Source organism: Talpa europaea, assembly GCF_964194135.1.
Source record: "Talpa europaea genome assembly, chromosome: 7".
Classification (NCBI taxonomy): domain Eukaryota; kingdom Metazoa; phylum Chordata; class Mammalia; order Eulipotyphla; family Talpidae; genus Talpa; species Talpa europaea.
The window spans coordinates 93,247,907-93,263,022 of NC_140074.1; the positions used below are offsets into that span (position 1 = coordinate 93,247,907).

At 57.8% G+C, this 15,116-nt stretch overlaps 1 protein-coding gene across 1 annotated transcript in view; it reads left to right on the plus strand.

The window, feature by feature from the left end:
• The window catches only part of NTN1 (netrin 1), a gene marked incomplete at its 3' end in the record, with an annotated part of 166,326 nt that extends 157,833 nt beyond the window's left edge, over positions 1–8,493 (plus strand). The window contains exon 6 of the mRNA XM_084238306.1: positions 8,165–8,493. Coding sequence (XP_084094432.1) covers positions 8,165–8,493 — 329 coding nt within the window. The remainder of the gene's footprint in view (positions 1–8,164) is intronic.
• Between the last annotated feature and the right edge of the window lie 6,623 nt (positions 8,494–15,116).

The window sequence follows — 15,116 nt, forward strand, 5'->3', positions numbered from 1 at the left end:
CACGGCCCTCCTCCTCTTCCTCAGACATCTGTGAGAAGGGATTTTTATTTGTGTTATTGGGATGCAGAGACCCAGCAAGATGAAAGAGCAGGCCCAAGGCCTGGGAGCCTGCTCCCCACCCCTGCCGCACCAGGGCCCAGGGCCTTGGCAGCAGAGAGTGGGCACAGCTGTCCTTGGAAGGTGCAAGAACTGGCCCGCCCCCCAACGCCGGCTCCGTGATTGTCAAATCCTGATAAACCTCAGAGGAGAAAACATAAAGACATCTTAGGGGAACAAGCAGGAGTGGTTGCCTGGTGTTGGGGTGACTGTCACCAAGACTGTGAAGCCCAAGTGATGGGCACAGTGGCAGGAATGTGATGAGGGCAGTGGGGCAGGGTTGGCATGGACTCTAGTGATGGACGTGGCCATCGGGTGGGTGAAGGTCACGGGAGATCTGTGACAGAGGGTGGGAGACCAGGCCGGCGTGGAGGTGACCAGGCTGGGTGGGCGCTGTGGGGGTGGAGGCATGACGACAGAGGCCTGTGCTGGTGGGGGTGTTGGCAGCCACGGGGCTGACAGGCTGGCATGTGGAGCCCAGCCCTCGCCCGGCTCTTGTCTCGCTGCTCAGGCAGTGAGGTCAGGTGGGCAGGGCAGTGCCCGAGGCTCACAGTTCTGGCCTTTCCTTCCAGCTAGCTCTGGGGAGCAGGGCCTCTCAGCACATGATGGCTCCCCTTTCTCTTTGACACCCCTCCCCTTCCTTTTCTTGACCCTGGGGTCAATAGCTATTCCTGATCAGGATCAGTCCCTTCAAGTGAGGCGAGCCAGACAGAATTTTAACCCTGACCTCACTCCTTGCTTGACTGTGTGCTGTGACTTGGGGGAATAGATGATGGAGGAGTACCCTGGGGGCTTTCCCCCAAAGGGAAGGTCTGGGCAAGGCCTGCCCCCACCCCCTAAGCATTGTTCACACTATTGGGAGCAGGATGCTGACCCGCCGGCCGCACGTGGCGTGGTGTCTCAGAGGCTCGCTGACCCTTCTCTGCAGGTCATTGGTCCCCTGGGGAGCCTCCGATTTCCCCAGCCAGATGTGACCTCCCCCTGAGAGAGCCAGCCCCATATGGAAGCCAGATGTGGAGCTGGTCCAAGTGAGTCAGCCTGAGGTCGCGGAATGCTAGTGACCACCAGGTTGGGCAGGGAGGGTCGGTGGGCCCCAGTGACAACTCCATAGACTGGTCCAAGCCTGAGGAGGGGCTGCAGCCCTTCCCAGCAGTGACCCCCGTCCTCACAGCTGAGATGCCCAGAACCTGGTCTCCTACCCTGCCCTCCCAGCGAGCTGCAGGGCAGTGCGCTCCAGGAGCCTGCCCCGGGGGTCTGGGCTGTTCACCAATCTCATCTGCCCCCCATCCCCCTTGGTGGGTCTTCCTCCGCTCTTGTCTCACATCACACTGTTACTTACCTTTTTAGGAAGAAGGATGGTAGATGGTAGAGAAGGCTCTTTAAGGGACCAGAAGGGCCCTCTGATGAGAGGTGTCCCCTCCCGTGTCACAGATGGGACACGGAGGCTCAGAGCAGGGGTGGGGAGACAGGGATCTGTCCAAGGTGTTTGAAGAGCTGTGTGATCGGGGTGGGGATGTAGCGCACTTCACCCCCGGCCACACGGCACTGTCTTCTCCCTGCTCTCCGGGGGCCTATCTCGAGATCACTGGCCCACCCATGGGGGCTTGGCTGGCATTTTCCCCAGTGGGTAGATTAGTGGATCCTGATGTCCTCCTGCTCCTTTGGGATCAGTGCCTTTGGTGCTGAGGACCGCTGCACCCAGGCTTTCTCCCTGAGCCCTGGTCCTGAGTTTCCACACTTCCGCCAGTTCCACATGCCTTTGGTGGTTGGTGGGGTGTTCAGGCCTGATCTGGGTGATGCCGGTGGGGGGCAGGGGGGTGCCGCAGGAGAAGCTGCATTAGATCTGTTTGCACCTGAACTGATTCTTCCAGGTGAGTGTGGTGGTGCCCAGCCCAACTTCGTGTTCCAGTCTCAGGGACTGAGGTCTTATCTTTGGGTCTCTCTGGGGAAGCAGGTTCTGTCCTTTGAGAGTGGTTTGACTTTTAGGATTGGGAGCTGAGGGTGATGCTCAGAGGCTGCATGACACCTGCTGCTCCAAATAGGTCTTGCATGGTCCTGGGAGTAGTGGGAAGTGCCAGCAGGGAAAGGGAGGCTGCTCCCCTGTAGGGGCATGCAGGTGGTGCTTTGCTGGGGAAATGGGGTGTTGTCTGGGAGCCCCACTGGGTCATACCTCCTCTGTGGAGTGGGTACAAATAGGCAACCACAAATGCTGAGCCATAAACTCTTGGTGGGGTTGGGGCTGTGCCGTGAGGCTGGACCTGAGCCCATGTTGGGGGAGGCTGGCCCTCTTGCCTTCCCCTCCTCCAGAGTTCAGAACCCCATTGATGGGCTGGATGTGGGGGGCATTCACTGTTCTGCTGGGAGGTTCTTAGTGGCACAGGGTCTTCTGTTGGTTGGGGGCCATGTTAGGTCTGGGAGGTAGGTCTGGGGACCTCTAGGGAGCCAAGCCTTGGCCAGCCTCAGAAATGACATTTTTGCAGCTCTGTCCCTGTTCCTGGTGGGTAGAGGGTGAACTCTGGGTTGGGAGGCAGCCCAAGCTGTCCTCCCTGGACAGCAGGCTCCCCTTCCTGGGGCTGCTCTTACAGAATACCCAGCCCTTCCCCACCCCTACTCCCTCATGAAGGGAGGGTGTCCAGGCAGGGCTGGGCCGGGCCCAGGCCACTCCCCTGCCTGAGCCTATCACTAAGCAGGGTGGCCACCGCCAAGGTGGGTGGCCGGGTCTGGCCACAGTGAGCTTCCAGCTCTCCACCTCATTTAGTGAAAACTGGGCTTGGACAGCTGTGACACCCCGTCTTTGGTGTGTGGGCCCTCCCCGGCTGCCCCGAGCCCCCACTTAGCACACTTGCTCCGTTTGTTCAGCCATCCCTGCCTGCAGATTAGCATCCCTGAGAGCAAGACGTGGCCCTGCTCAGCAGTTTCTTAACCTTCACGGGGGACTGGGAAACATGTGGTCAGAGCTGCATTTTATGAAAGCAGCTGCAACTCATGCCATGCTTTCTAGACCCGGAGATTTATGGGGCGGGCTGCATGGCTTTAATGGTTTCTGTGGGGTTAGTGTCCGCCCCCATTCGCCCTGGCTGCTGTCTCCGAGGCAGATGGGTGACAAGCCTCCCCTAGCTGGACTGGCCCACCACGAAGGTGTGGCTGGGCGGGAGGCTAGGGGCTGACCACCCAAGCCTCCTTGTGAGGGGCAGCAGCTGGGAAGCCCCTGGGGGCCCGCCCCGAGCAGCCCATAAATCCAGGAGACCTCCAGGAGGCAGGAAGTCTCCCTGCAGAGGTGTCCCAGCGCTCGGGACTTGGGGAGAGGACAGCCAGCCGTCTCCCGGCCGTGGCCACTCCCCTCAGGCAGGTGGTTTGTCTCGGGTGGGCCAGAGATGAATGAGCAGCAACTGTGTATTCCTCGCTGACCACACGGCTTTCTCTGCACCTCGCCCTTCGCCTGGGCTGGAGCTTTGATCCCAGCAGGAGGGCCCCCAGACCTGCAAGCTGAGCCATAAGTCAGCTCAGAGCTAACTGTCCAGGGTGGTGGTGATGCCAGGTCCTCGGAGGCCCCAGAGCTGACAGGCCTAGAGATGGGAGGGAGGCAGGTGTTGAATGAATGGGGCAGAGGACAGGGCTGCCCCCGGGCAGTGAGTCCCCTTTTGGAGGAATCCGAGCACAGACTGGGCCCCGCAGCTTCCCACTTCTCGGGTTACCTATCCCTTCTCAGTGCTGGGACTCTGCGGAGCTTGAGGCACCCTGGGAAGGACGGTCACATGTCTGCTCCTGTAGACGGCCATGCTGATGCCCTGGCTGCTGCTTGGGGTGTGGCACACAGCAGCTGAAAGGAAGCCCAGGGCTGGCCAAGGCACCCAGCCTACCTCAAGCCCCTGCCCCTCTGCCCGACCCAGCTGGCACAAGCTGTTTTGGCTGATTCTGGCTTCCCTGGGCCCTCTTTCCCCTTCCTGGCCCCTTGGAGCCACAGCCAGTCCTGCAGAGCCAGGTGCGGGACCCTGCCAAAGGACAGAGAGGTGGGTGCCCCGCTAGCAGGAGTTAAAGCAGGGAGTCAGTCCTCGGAGCCTGCTCTGGTGGCTGGGAAGGGTTCCTTGTACCAAAGTCCGTTCTGCAATCCCCAGAATTGCTGAACGCGGGCTGCTGCCCTGCCCCGCCCGCGCGCTTGCTCCCAGCTCTGTGGCTCGCTGCAGGAAAGGAGGGGTTCCCACACAGGTCAGGGGCAGCCCAGGGACGCTCGGTGTGGCCTGGGCCCTAGGACCTGGGCAGGGGAGGTGTCTCCTTGCTTTCTGGAGCCCATGTGCACTCTCCTTGCTCTCATGTGTCAGCTCCACCCTGCTGACACGCTTCCTCTGTGGCTGGCTTGGGCACCTAGGCTACAGCTCAGCTGGGTTCTCTGGAGCCATCCTCACCTGTCCAGTCTGCCCTGTGGGGGCTGCCCAGTGGCTGTTCAGTCTGAGCCCTCCTTGTTGGGCTGCACAGGTGTGGAGGGAGGAGGGACTGTGTGGATCCTGAGAGTGGGGCTGGTAACACCAGTGGGCTGGAGGCCAGGGCCTCCTCCCAGCCCATATCCGCTCCGGCTTGGCCTTCCTTCTGCAGACCAGTCTCTAATTTTAAGGGGTCTCAGTGTTCCTCTCCTGGCTCGGTCCGATCACATGGTCTTCCTTTCTGAATGTCACCTCATCTACCTCATTTCTGAAAACAGGATGGGGGAGGCCCTCACCTGAGCCCCATGTCTGGCCTCAGCGAGGTTGATTTAGGACATCAGTGCAAGACAGTGGGGCCTCAGGGGTCCTAGAGCCTAAGGTATCGTGTCGGGGTCAGGGACTGGCCCTTGGGGATTGTTGCCCTCGGATGGGTAGAGCTGCCCCCAGTCACTGTGCCCAGCTCCCGGCTGGACCCCCAGGAGACCCCAGACATTCCTGGCTCTCAGCCAGCACGGCCATCAGAGGTGGCGGCAGCCCCGGCAGCGTGCCACGCTGTGCCGAATGCACTCCCAGCGTGCAGAGCAGGTCTGCCTGAGGTCACCCTTTCAATGTGTATTTTGAATATTTTCAGCTGTATGTGCGCTGCGGGGACTTGGCCCGAGCACTGTGTGCGCAGCTCATACTTGGTGGGCTGTGTAATGTGTGGGGGCATTGCCAAGGGCAGTGGAAATGTGGACTTCTTCCAGCATAATCACATGAATTCTACCACCACCCTCCTACCCCTGCCCCCAGGCCTGTGTCGTTGCACCCCAAAGCCAGGAAGCTGCTGGGGTAGAGCACCAGGCCGGTGCTTTGTCCCCTGGTTTCTTGGAGACAGTGGGGTGTCCAGGGATGGGTACCCCTCAGTGCTGTGTTCACCAGGTCTCCTTTAGGCTGTGTTGACTGCATGGGGGCTTGCTGGGGACAGGGACAAGGCTTCTTTGGATGCCCTGCCTGGTCATCCAGAGCATTCCTTGAGAGGAGCAGACAGCCTGTGCTCCAGGCCAGCGACAGTGGGGCAGGGGTTGCCTGTCATGAAGGGCCACATTCTTGCAGGTCCAGGGAGTGAGGGCGGCCTCTGGAGGCCCAGCTCAAGATCTGACCACTACCCTGAAAGCCTCTCTGGCCTCATCTCCGCTGGGAGGCCTCACCAGGTCTGCCCTCATACCTGGCCCCGAGATGAGCCCCAAGATCCTGAGGCCCTGATTCTAATCGTGCGAGTTTACGAGGGCAGCCAAAACAAAGTAGCACAGGCTGGGTGGCTTTAACAACAGAAATTTATTTTCTCAGTTGTGGAGCTTGGAAGTCTGAGAGCGAGTTGTGGGGAGGGTTGGCTGCGTCTGAGGCCTCACCATGGCTTGGAGATGCCACATTCTCACCGTGTCTTCGTGTGGTCTTCTCTGTGGTCTCTACCCTAATCTCTAAGATACCCGTCAGATTGGGTTACAGCCCACCCTGGTGACCTCATCTTAATTACCTCTTCAAAGATCCTGTCCCCAACTACCCTCCCATGAGTATGAATTTCGCAGTGGACACAGTCCAGCCTGCTACACCAGCAGATGCTTGGGGCCGGTATTCTCCTGGGGCTGCAGTCAGAGGCGCCTTCTGCAGCACCTCTGCCCACTCCAGCGCAGGGAGCTCACCGTGGCTGGTCCAGGGGTCTGAGGTCCCACGCTGGAAAACCACAGCTCCTGAGGGAGGCTCATTCTGTATTCAACTCAGTTCTGAGGAGAGGAAACTGGGGCTCTCAGGGACGCCTGGGTTGGCTCCCCGGTTGCTTAGCTGAGGGGCACTCAGTTGCCACGGTGACCTCCGTCTGCACAGTCAAACACACCAGGCCCAGCCACTTCTCCGGGCTGGAGGGCTCCCCAACCCCCTCAGAGTTCACACTGAGTGTTGAGTCCCTTGGTGACAAAAACATGGAAACGGTTGCCATGGCAGCCATTCTTTGGAGCCCTCAGACTGGAGTGCAAAGTTCAGGATGCCCAGGAACAGCTGAAATGAAAATTGGGGAAAATCCACCACTTCTTCACCCCAGACGAGTGGGACGGTGTTCGAGGTTCCCCTGGGCCCAGTCACCCTCGCTCCTGCCCACCGTGACCTTGCCGGTGTGGGCGCAGGGAGGCCCTGGGAGTGAAGATGGCACAGTGGCCCTCAGACACCTTGAGAGGAGCCAGCCAGCAGGGGCGCTCAGCAGGAGGAGCGAGGGTCATGCTGCTGCAGGCACGTCCTTGTGGCTGCTCGTGTCTGTCTCTTCGCCTGTGACTGGGCGAGACAGAGCAGCGCTCCGTCCTCCGCGGAGGGCTCAAGCCACTCAGCCGCCAGGGTCACGTTCAGCAGGGCACAGGTGGGCTCAGCGAAAGGGAGGCTGTTTCGATTGTGGCGCGGAAGGAGGTTAGTGCAACAGAGACTTCATGTAGCCTCTGAACTGGGGGCAACTGCTGGGTTCCCAGTTACCCAAGTAGGTCCGTGGGGCTCTGCTGACCCAAAACGTTCCAACCAGAGGTTTCTACGGTTGGGGTTGTTTGGGACAGAAACACACATGCAGCACAGACGCTTCGTAGGTGAAAGGCCCTGAACGTCCTGCAAGGAAATCTCTTAACCCCTGTTTCACAAGCACAGTTTTGAGCAGTTTCCCTGAAGCCCCTCACCTCTTGTACTTTCTCCTGTTTTTAAAATACCCCTTAATATCCTGCAGAAGTAACATTTGTTAACATTAACTGGGACACTAATTCTCAAAGCATGTTTGCTGATTAGCTGCATCCGCACCACCTGGAAGTTTCTAAAAAATGCACCTTCTGGGCCCCACCCATATCTAGTGCATCTGGACTTCAGGTTGGGCTGCGTGATGTGTGTTTTGACATCCTCTAGGGACTCAGATGCCTGCTCCATTTTGAGAACCCCTACACGAATGGAGGAAATGCTCCGAACTGGGGAAAAGGGAATGGCCTGGGGAATTTGAGGGGCTAGGAGGGAAGGGAGGCAGACAGTGCAAGGACCCTGAACTCTGGAAGGGGGCTGTGGCCACCCCAAAGACCCAGGTTCCGGATGCGCAGCACCTGGCCACTGAGAACCTATCATGGTTTTCTGAGGTTTGGGTCAAGGGCAGGGTGTGTGTTAAGTGATGGGGGGGGGGGGCACCTGAAAGGCTTCATGCCCCCTCCCTATCCCTCAAGGAAGAGCCAGCGCTGCTCTCATGCGCTTGCTCCTGGCAGGTGCACTCTGCCCAGCATGCGGGGTGGGGTGGGGGTCAGTCTCTATGGGCTTCCTCTGGCCTTCTGGAACCCTACGAGGGTGCTCCTTCACAAGGGCAGTGCTGGGTGGCATCTCTAAAATAGGCAGGAAGCGTCTTGTAAAAGTGGCTCTAATCCAGGTGTCAGCAGGTAGGATTCCAGGATCAGCTTTGCCACCATCCAACCATTCCCCCGCGGCACCCTGTGCAGTCACTGCACGGCTCTGGCTCTGGGGCTGTTTTCCCATGTCAAACAGGCTGTCCCAACCCCGCCCTTTGGGGAGGGTGGGGGGCAGGCAGGGTGCCCCTGATTCCGGAAGCTGGGTCCTGGCGGCCCTCCCCAATGAGTGGCCCACTCATTGCGTGCGCTTCCTTGCAGCGGTCCAGATCCACATCCTGAAGGCAGACAAGGCGGGGGACTGGTGGAAGTTCACGGTGAACATCATCTCCGTGTACAAGCAAGGCACAAGCCGCATCCGCCGTGGTGACCAGAGCCTGTGGATCCGCTCGCGGGACATCGCCTGCAAGTGCCCCAAAATCAAGCCCCTCAAGAAGTACCTGCTGCTGGGCAACGCGGAGGACTCACCGGACCAGAGCGGCATCGTGGCCGACAAGAGCAGCCTGGTGATCCAGTGGCGGGACACGTGGGCGCGGCGGCTACGCAAGTTCCAGCAGCGCGAGAAGAAGGGCAAGTGCAAAAAGGCCTAGCGCGGAGGCAGCAGCGCGCCGGGCGGGCGGGGCGGAGGGCTGGGCCGCTCGAGCTGGCAGCCCCAGTGACTTGGCCCACGAGGTGGGGGGCGGGGGGCGGGGCCCTCTGCAGCCCCTCCCCCTGGCGGCCCCTCACCCAACCCCACCCTTCGCGCCCCAGGCTGGAGGTGCGCTGGGAGGGGTGTATAGCAGGCCGGGCCCTGGAGAAATGAGGACGAGACTTAGCTACCTCATGGGCTCCTTCCAGAGCAGAGACGCGCTTCGCAAGGGCTAGCTGGGGTCTCCATGGAAGGGGCGGGGCAGCCTGACTTAGGGCCCAAGCGCTGGGCACAGAACCACACAAGTGGGGCCGGCACTGTTGGCGCATGCTGGCGAAGGGGCTGTGAGGAGAACTGTGAATTCAATGACGCTGTAGCTTTTGGGGGGGACGCAGAGCAAGCCCAGCCAAACCACCACTCCCAACAGAAAGACTGAAAATCCCCTCCTTTCCCCGTCCTCCTCTGGAACTCCCGCAGGTTCCCTGGCCGTGACAACCTGGAGCCCAACTGCAGGGGCCTGGCAGGCCTTGGGAGGAGGCGGAAAGCAGCCTGGGGTCTCCATTGCCCTGCTGAGTTGGTCCCTCTCGGTGGGGTCTTGGGGGGGGGGTTACAGCCTGTGGAGCCAGAGGAGAGGAAGCCCCTACTGGTGCCTGCCCCCTGCCCAGCGGGAGGTTGGGTGCGGGCTGGGATTCTGACCTGTGCCGAGGGCAGTGGGCCCAAGGACACCCTTGAGAAGCCAAGCAGGGTGGTCACTGCCTCATGCTGGAGCTGCCTGTTGGAGGGATGGCGAAGGCAAAACCTCCCAGAGAGTTTCCTCTCTGGAAACTTGGAACCAGCCCCTTTTATGACATTTTCCAGGGGAGGGGGAAGGGGCATGGGCTGGGTTTACGGCAGGCAGGGACACTATTTGTGTAATGACATCAGCTCCCACAAGGCCCCTCAGCAGTGTCAACAGCTGGGAAGGGCCGGGATGGGCCTGCTATGAAGGCTGCGAAGGCAGTGGGACTGGCTGGGGCTAGGGGCTCGCTGACCTAGCGAGGTGCCAGAGCCATGGCAGGTAGGAATTGCCAGGTTCCTGGGGGCCAAGGAAACCGTGGCCACCTCCTGTTGCTGCCAGTTTCCCTATTCTGGGGCTACCCTGCTATAGGTCTCTTGGTCTAGCCTGGGCAGCCCCGCTTCCCCATTTCCACCTTTGTGGTGACTTCCCATGCCCGGCTGTGGTCAGGCCCCCTTTCTAGAGCTACTGTCCCCAAGTAGGCAGTTCCAGTCTGATTTGTCCCAGGCCGTGCCCAGTATTCTGGCACCTCCTGTGCTCTCTGCACTGCCCAGGGGCCTCTGGCCCGTGTCCTCACACCCAGCACAATGAATTAAGAGGCCTGGCTCCCCTCTCAGTCGGGAAATTGGTTTCATTTTCCCTGCTGGAGCTCGACGGCTCCAAAGGGTCACACCAGGTATGAGCCTGGCCCTCGTGGTCTGGCCACCCTCCACCTCCAGCCCGTATTACCACTGCCATTGACTGAGCACCTGTGCCAGGCACTTTATCCACATGATCTCATCCTCATGGCAGCCCTGTGCAGGAATTCTCACCCCTTTGTTACCAGTGAGAAAAATGAAGCATATGTGCCCAAGGTGTTTGGGCAAACACGTAGCAGGACCGGATTCAGGCCTGAGGCTGGCTCTCTGACCAGGGGCCACAATGCCCTTTGCTGCCTGTGGGAGTCTGGGGCAGCAGCAAGAGTAGAGGGTGAAATAGGGTATAACTCACTGCAGGCAGCCCGGGAAGTCCCAGGTTCCAGGAAGGCAGGCCTTGGCTGACCCTCAGACAGAGGACATCTGGAGGGATTCCAGAAGAGCCTGGCAGAGAGAAGACAGAATTAGCCTGGGAGGGGTATTTATCTTCCCTGAATTCAGGCCCGGAGGTGGAGGGACTGCCCTCCGCCGATGCCCATCACCGTGCGGTGCTAGCACCATCAGCATCAGGCTCACAGTCCTTGAAAAGTACGACACGTGTTAGCCACGTCACCTCCCACCTGGATCTGTCTTACCCCCTGTCCAGAGAGGGGTTTGTGAGGCCCCTCAGCTCTGGAGTCAGTGACCTGCCGAACAGTAGTGTATCTTGTTTTAAATTCAACCAGCCTCAGGCTCAGCACCCCGTGGGCCCAGGCCAGCCCCTCGGGCATGTGCTAGAATGGACACTGGGGATTTCCGTCACCACAGGCTGCCTCCCCCAGCTCCCCCACACTGCCCTGCCCCGCCCCGCCCCAGCGCCTGGTCCCAACCACCACCTTTAGCAGTGAGGACCCGCCCTTGGTCCTTCCATCCCCGCCCCCTTGGGAGGAGGAGATGGAAGGCACGGAGGTGCTCCAGTTTGTACAGTTAGGAAGGGATGTAAAATGGAACTAGATTTTGACTTTTGAAGAGTGTATTAACCAGAATTGTGATATGTAGGTGTTTGAAGAAAAATATACCAGAGTAGTTCTTTTGGAGAAAAAAAGATTCCCCAGTTGTCCTTTTTTCTCACCAGCTAGGTGGTCTGGAGCCCGACCGTGGAGGGCCTGCTTTACTGACACAGTGATGCCAGAGGCTGGGGGTAGGGACTTGCCTGCAGGCGGGGGCTTCTGTCCTGGGAAGGCTGGGCGGGCGGGACACCAGATGCCATCCTGGCCGGGGAGCCGCTTCAGACCCCCTCGTCACCTCCTGGAATCCGCCTCCACAGCAGCTGCAGGAAACGGGCCCAGACTTTCTTGTGTTGGCCCCAGGTTGGGGTGAGTCTGACATCAAGGAGACGCTAAGCTAGGATTGGAGAACGAAAAACGGTCAGGGTCTCGGCACTCGAGGAAGCCCTGCTCGGCAAGGGACTCCGGAGCGAGACGCATCGATGCCGCCAAGGTTCCTGGTCACAGCCATGCCACACCCTAGGGGTCTCCCCGTGTGTACCTGTGGGGCCTCGCGCCTGCCAAATCCAAGCCAGTCCCACTCCGTGTGTCATTGGACATCTCTTCCCCGCCCCCAACGCACCTCCCGCCCTCCCCCGCACTCCCCCGCGTTTCAGAGTTCTGTGCACTCAGAATTGTAAATGTTTAGTTGTGACCATGACACATTGTTTGGGTCAGTGTTCCTTTCCAATGCATACTAATATATTATGGTTATTATATATGAATATATTTAATGACATGGAGAAAGTTGTGGATTTTTTTTTTAAGTTTTTTTGTTGTTGTTAGAGTTGTAATGGACCCAGATGGAACTTGTAATATGGGCCACACATGATAGAACTAAATTCAGATATCAATTAAATAAACTCTTGTACACTGTTCCGGCTCCTAGTCTTCATCAGTGGCCTGAGCTGGGGGGGAGGGGAGAAGGTGGTGGGTCTTCAGGCCACATAAAGAACCAGAATATGGATTCCCCTCAAAAGAGACAGGAAAAGGGCAGATTTACATGTAAAGGCCATAGGGATTTACTGGCTCCAAATGCAATTTTGAGCTGAAAGTCTGTCTGACGGGACAATCTCTTATCAGTCTCCAAATAATAGCCTCTGGGATCCAGATCCTGGCCACTCCCTGGGGCCCAGGCAGAAAAGACATCTCCTCCCACCTACCCCAACTCCAGCAGCAGAGAGCACCTTTGAACTTACCTAGCTCAGAACCTGTAAAAGTTTTCTCCTTTCACAGGCAGTTTCTCCTATTCAAATCCAAGTCGAGACTCACAAGGAAAGACAATGGGGTTAGTGAAACCATTTTCTCCCCTAAGACATGGCTAAAGGATTCACTCGGTGCAGAGAGGGGGCGGGAGCCAGCACCTCGCAGTCACCAGAAGCTGAGCTCACTGTGTTTCTGAGAGGCTATATTTAAACCTCCAAATGGTTGTGATTTCTTTATTAAATAAACAATTCAGTCATTAGGAACATGTTGTGTTGCCATGCAGAGTGGAGCTGATCGTCACCAGGAAGCTGTAATTTCTGCACCCAGCTGTTTTGAGCAATGGACCTGGTCTGGCCCCTAAGAATGCAGACTCAACTGGCCCCCTGAAGGCGTGGACAGCCCTTCCCCGCTGCATGGGGCCTGAGTGAGATCCCCTTTTTCCTCAGGAAGAAAGAGGTCTGGCCCGGCCTGCAGAAGGCGCAGGGACTGGTGGCCTCTGGTGTCTCCGTCACTCTCAGGTGTGAGGCCCTGCTGGAGTGACAGTGCTTGACACCGGGCAGACGGGCATAGGGTGCAGCCTGCCCCCCTCCAGAGACAGTGCCCCAGGATGGGGATGGCCCGCTCACGGCGGAGACACTCCTAGGTTTCAGGTTTTGTTGAACAGACATGTTCAATATGTCCATGTTCATGACTATTGATGTTCAGCATATCTTCATTTGCTCTATGAAGACTAAAAACATTTAATATGCCAAAAACCAACCAACCAAACCTGAGTGAAGGATGAACACAGCAGCGGGAGAAAAACTAGACGGCAGATGAACTCGGTGCTTTACAAACTGGAGATTCAATAGGCCTCAGGTCATTTCTGGAAAGAGGCAGATAAATTAATTGTTACTGGCATGTGGTTGGGAGGAAGTCTGAAATTTTATGAAGCAATTAGAGAAAAGATGAGTCTTGGCCAATTTTTTAAAAAATAAAAGTCTCTGCAGAGCATTCCCAGGAAGCCGAGGCCGGCTCTGCTGACGGGACGGGAAAGGCAGCCATGGGCCACCGCTGTTCTGCTAGTCAGGAGAAAGCCTGACGGTTACGAAACCGAGGGGCCGTGGGGACTCCGCAGCGCCTAGTGGAAGGCAAGTTCCACAGATCTGCTGGGGCCCTGGAGGTCTCGAAAGGAGCAGGTCACTCTGGGGCTAATGAAAACCAAGATTTTGTTAGTTATTAATAATAGTGACGTTTCCATGGAACAGAAGTACCAAGTCCTAAGTAGGTATCTGGATTTCTTTATATGGTATCCAGTCTTAACATGCTTATATTAATAATCAGTGAAGCTAAACAATACTTCTACTGTTATTTTAATAAAGTTTATTTTCACTGAAAAAGCATCCAAGGTGACAGGCCGTGTCTTGCTCCTGTGAGTCTGGGGTGAGGTCTCACTGCTCACGTGACCTGTTCAGAGCACTGTGTAGCTGGGGCTGTGGCTCTGAATGCTTGGAGGGGAGAACCAGGCTTTGCCAAGCCGAGCTGGAAACCCCCACCCTGGTTTACCTGAGCCGTGCTACTCTAGGCTGGGCCTGGGAGCAACAGGTCTCACAAAACGGCTCATTCCAACCACTGGATCTGCCTTACCCCTTTCATCTGCCCTCACTTTAGAGTGGGGTGGGTGTCTCCTGAGTAAGCTAAGGAAAGGGGAAGCTTTACCTTGCCCAGTACCATCCTGCCTGCCCGCCCCCAGCCCGGTGCTGTCCAAGGCTTGAATGGTGGGTCCTTGCAGTTAACCCGCTGGTGCTGGTTAACTTTCACCCCTCCCCTGCTGGTGGGTCCAGAGAAGTAAAGTCACTTGCTCAGGGTCACTCAGCTAGCAGTGGCGGGCTGGGCCTAGAGCCCACTCAGTCAAAAGAACAGAAGCCGTTGTGTGCAGACATCGGCTCAGTGTTTGGCTTGAAAAGGCCTTTCCGTGTGGCTGAGCCAGAAGGCTGTGGCTCTGGTTCAAAGACGCCCCATGAGTTGCCGGGGCTCCGTGCTGAGCAAGTCAAGAGGAGGTGAGAAAGTCAAACAGACCTTCAATGCCACTTCCCATGAGCTTCAAAGTGGGGGGCTCCAAGGAGACGGTGTTTATACATTTGGGGTTTCGCATGACAAAACTGAAAGAGGTGACTGCAGATTCTTGACCTGCCATTGGGTGATGCATCGGCAACCACGGCCCCCACCCTGCAAGAAAATGCATCCAGGGCACGCCACCATCCACTCCACAGGCCTGGCCCCGTCCAGGATGGCCTGTCTCCTACAGGGATACACCTATCTTCAGAAAAGCCTCCCCTCTTTGCTTCAAAATCCAGTCCCCTGACAGCGTGGTTCGTGCTCTTAGCAGGTTCCTGCTCCAATTCAAAGATGGCCCATTTAGTCTGCGAAATCTTTTCCCACAGCCTCACTGCACCCAGGCCTAGTCCAGGTCGGCACGCCTGGGCAGCCCCTGCAGGTCAATGGGGGTGGGGCGTGGGGAAACCACAGCTTTTTCTCTGCCTGGGCTCACTCACCTCCCCAGCACTCACTCTATTGCACTAGATGAAAGCGTGTGACCAAATCCCTCAGGCCTGCATTTGGAGACCCCCCACATCCACTGCATTTAGATTTGGTTAGAGGAAGAAGCTTTTGTCAGCTCGATGCTTGCACTTGCGAACTTACCTGATCCTCAGGGCAACTTCTGAGGCAGGCAATCTCCCCTGCACCTTCTAGAGCAGGAAACAGAGGCACAGACATATGCCCTTAGTCATATACCTGGGAAGAGGGTGTGGCTGTCACTGGGGCCATTCACCACCTGGTTCAGGCTCTACCGTCTGGGTGTTTCATGGTCCCCAGGGGTGACTGGCTGACTGGTTCAGGCCACTGAGCTGTGCACAGAAGCAATGGTTCTCTTCCGGACAGACATTCCCCTGCAGGCCTGAGG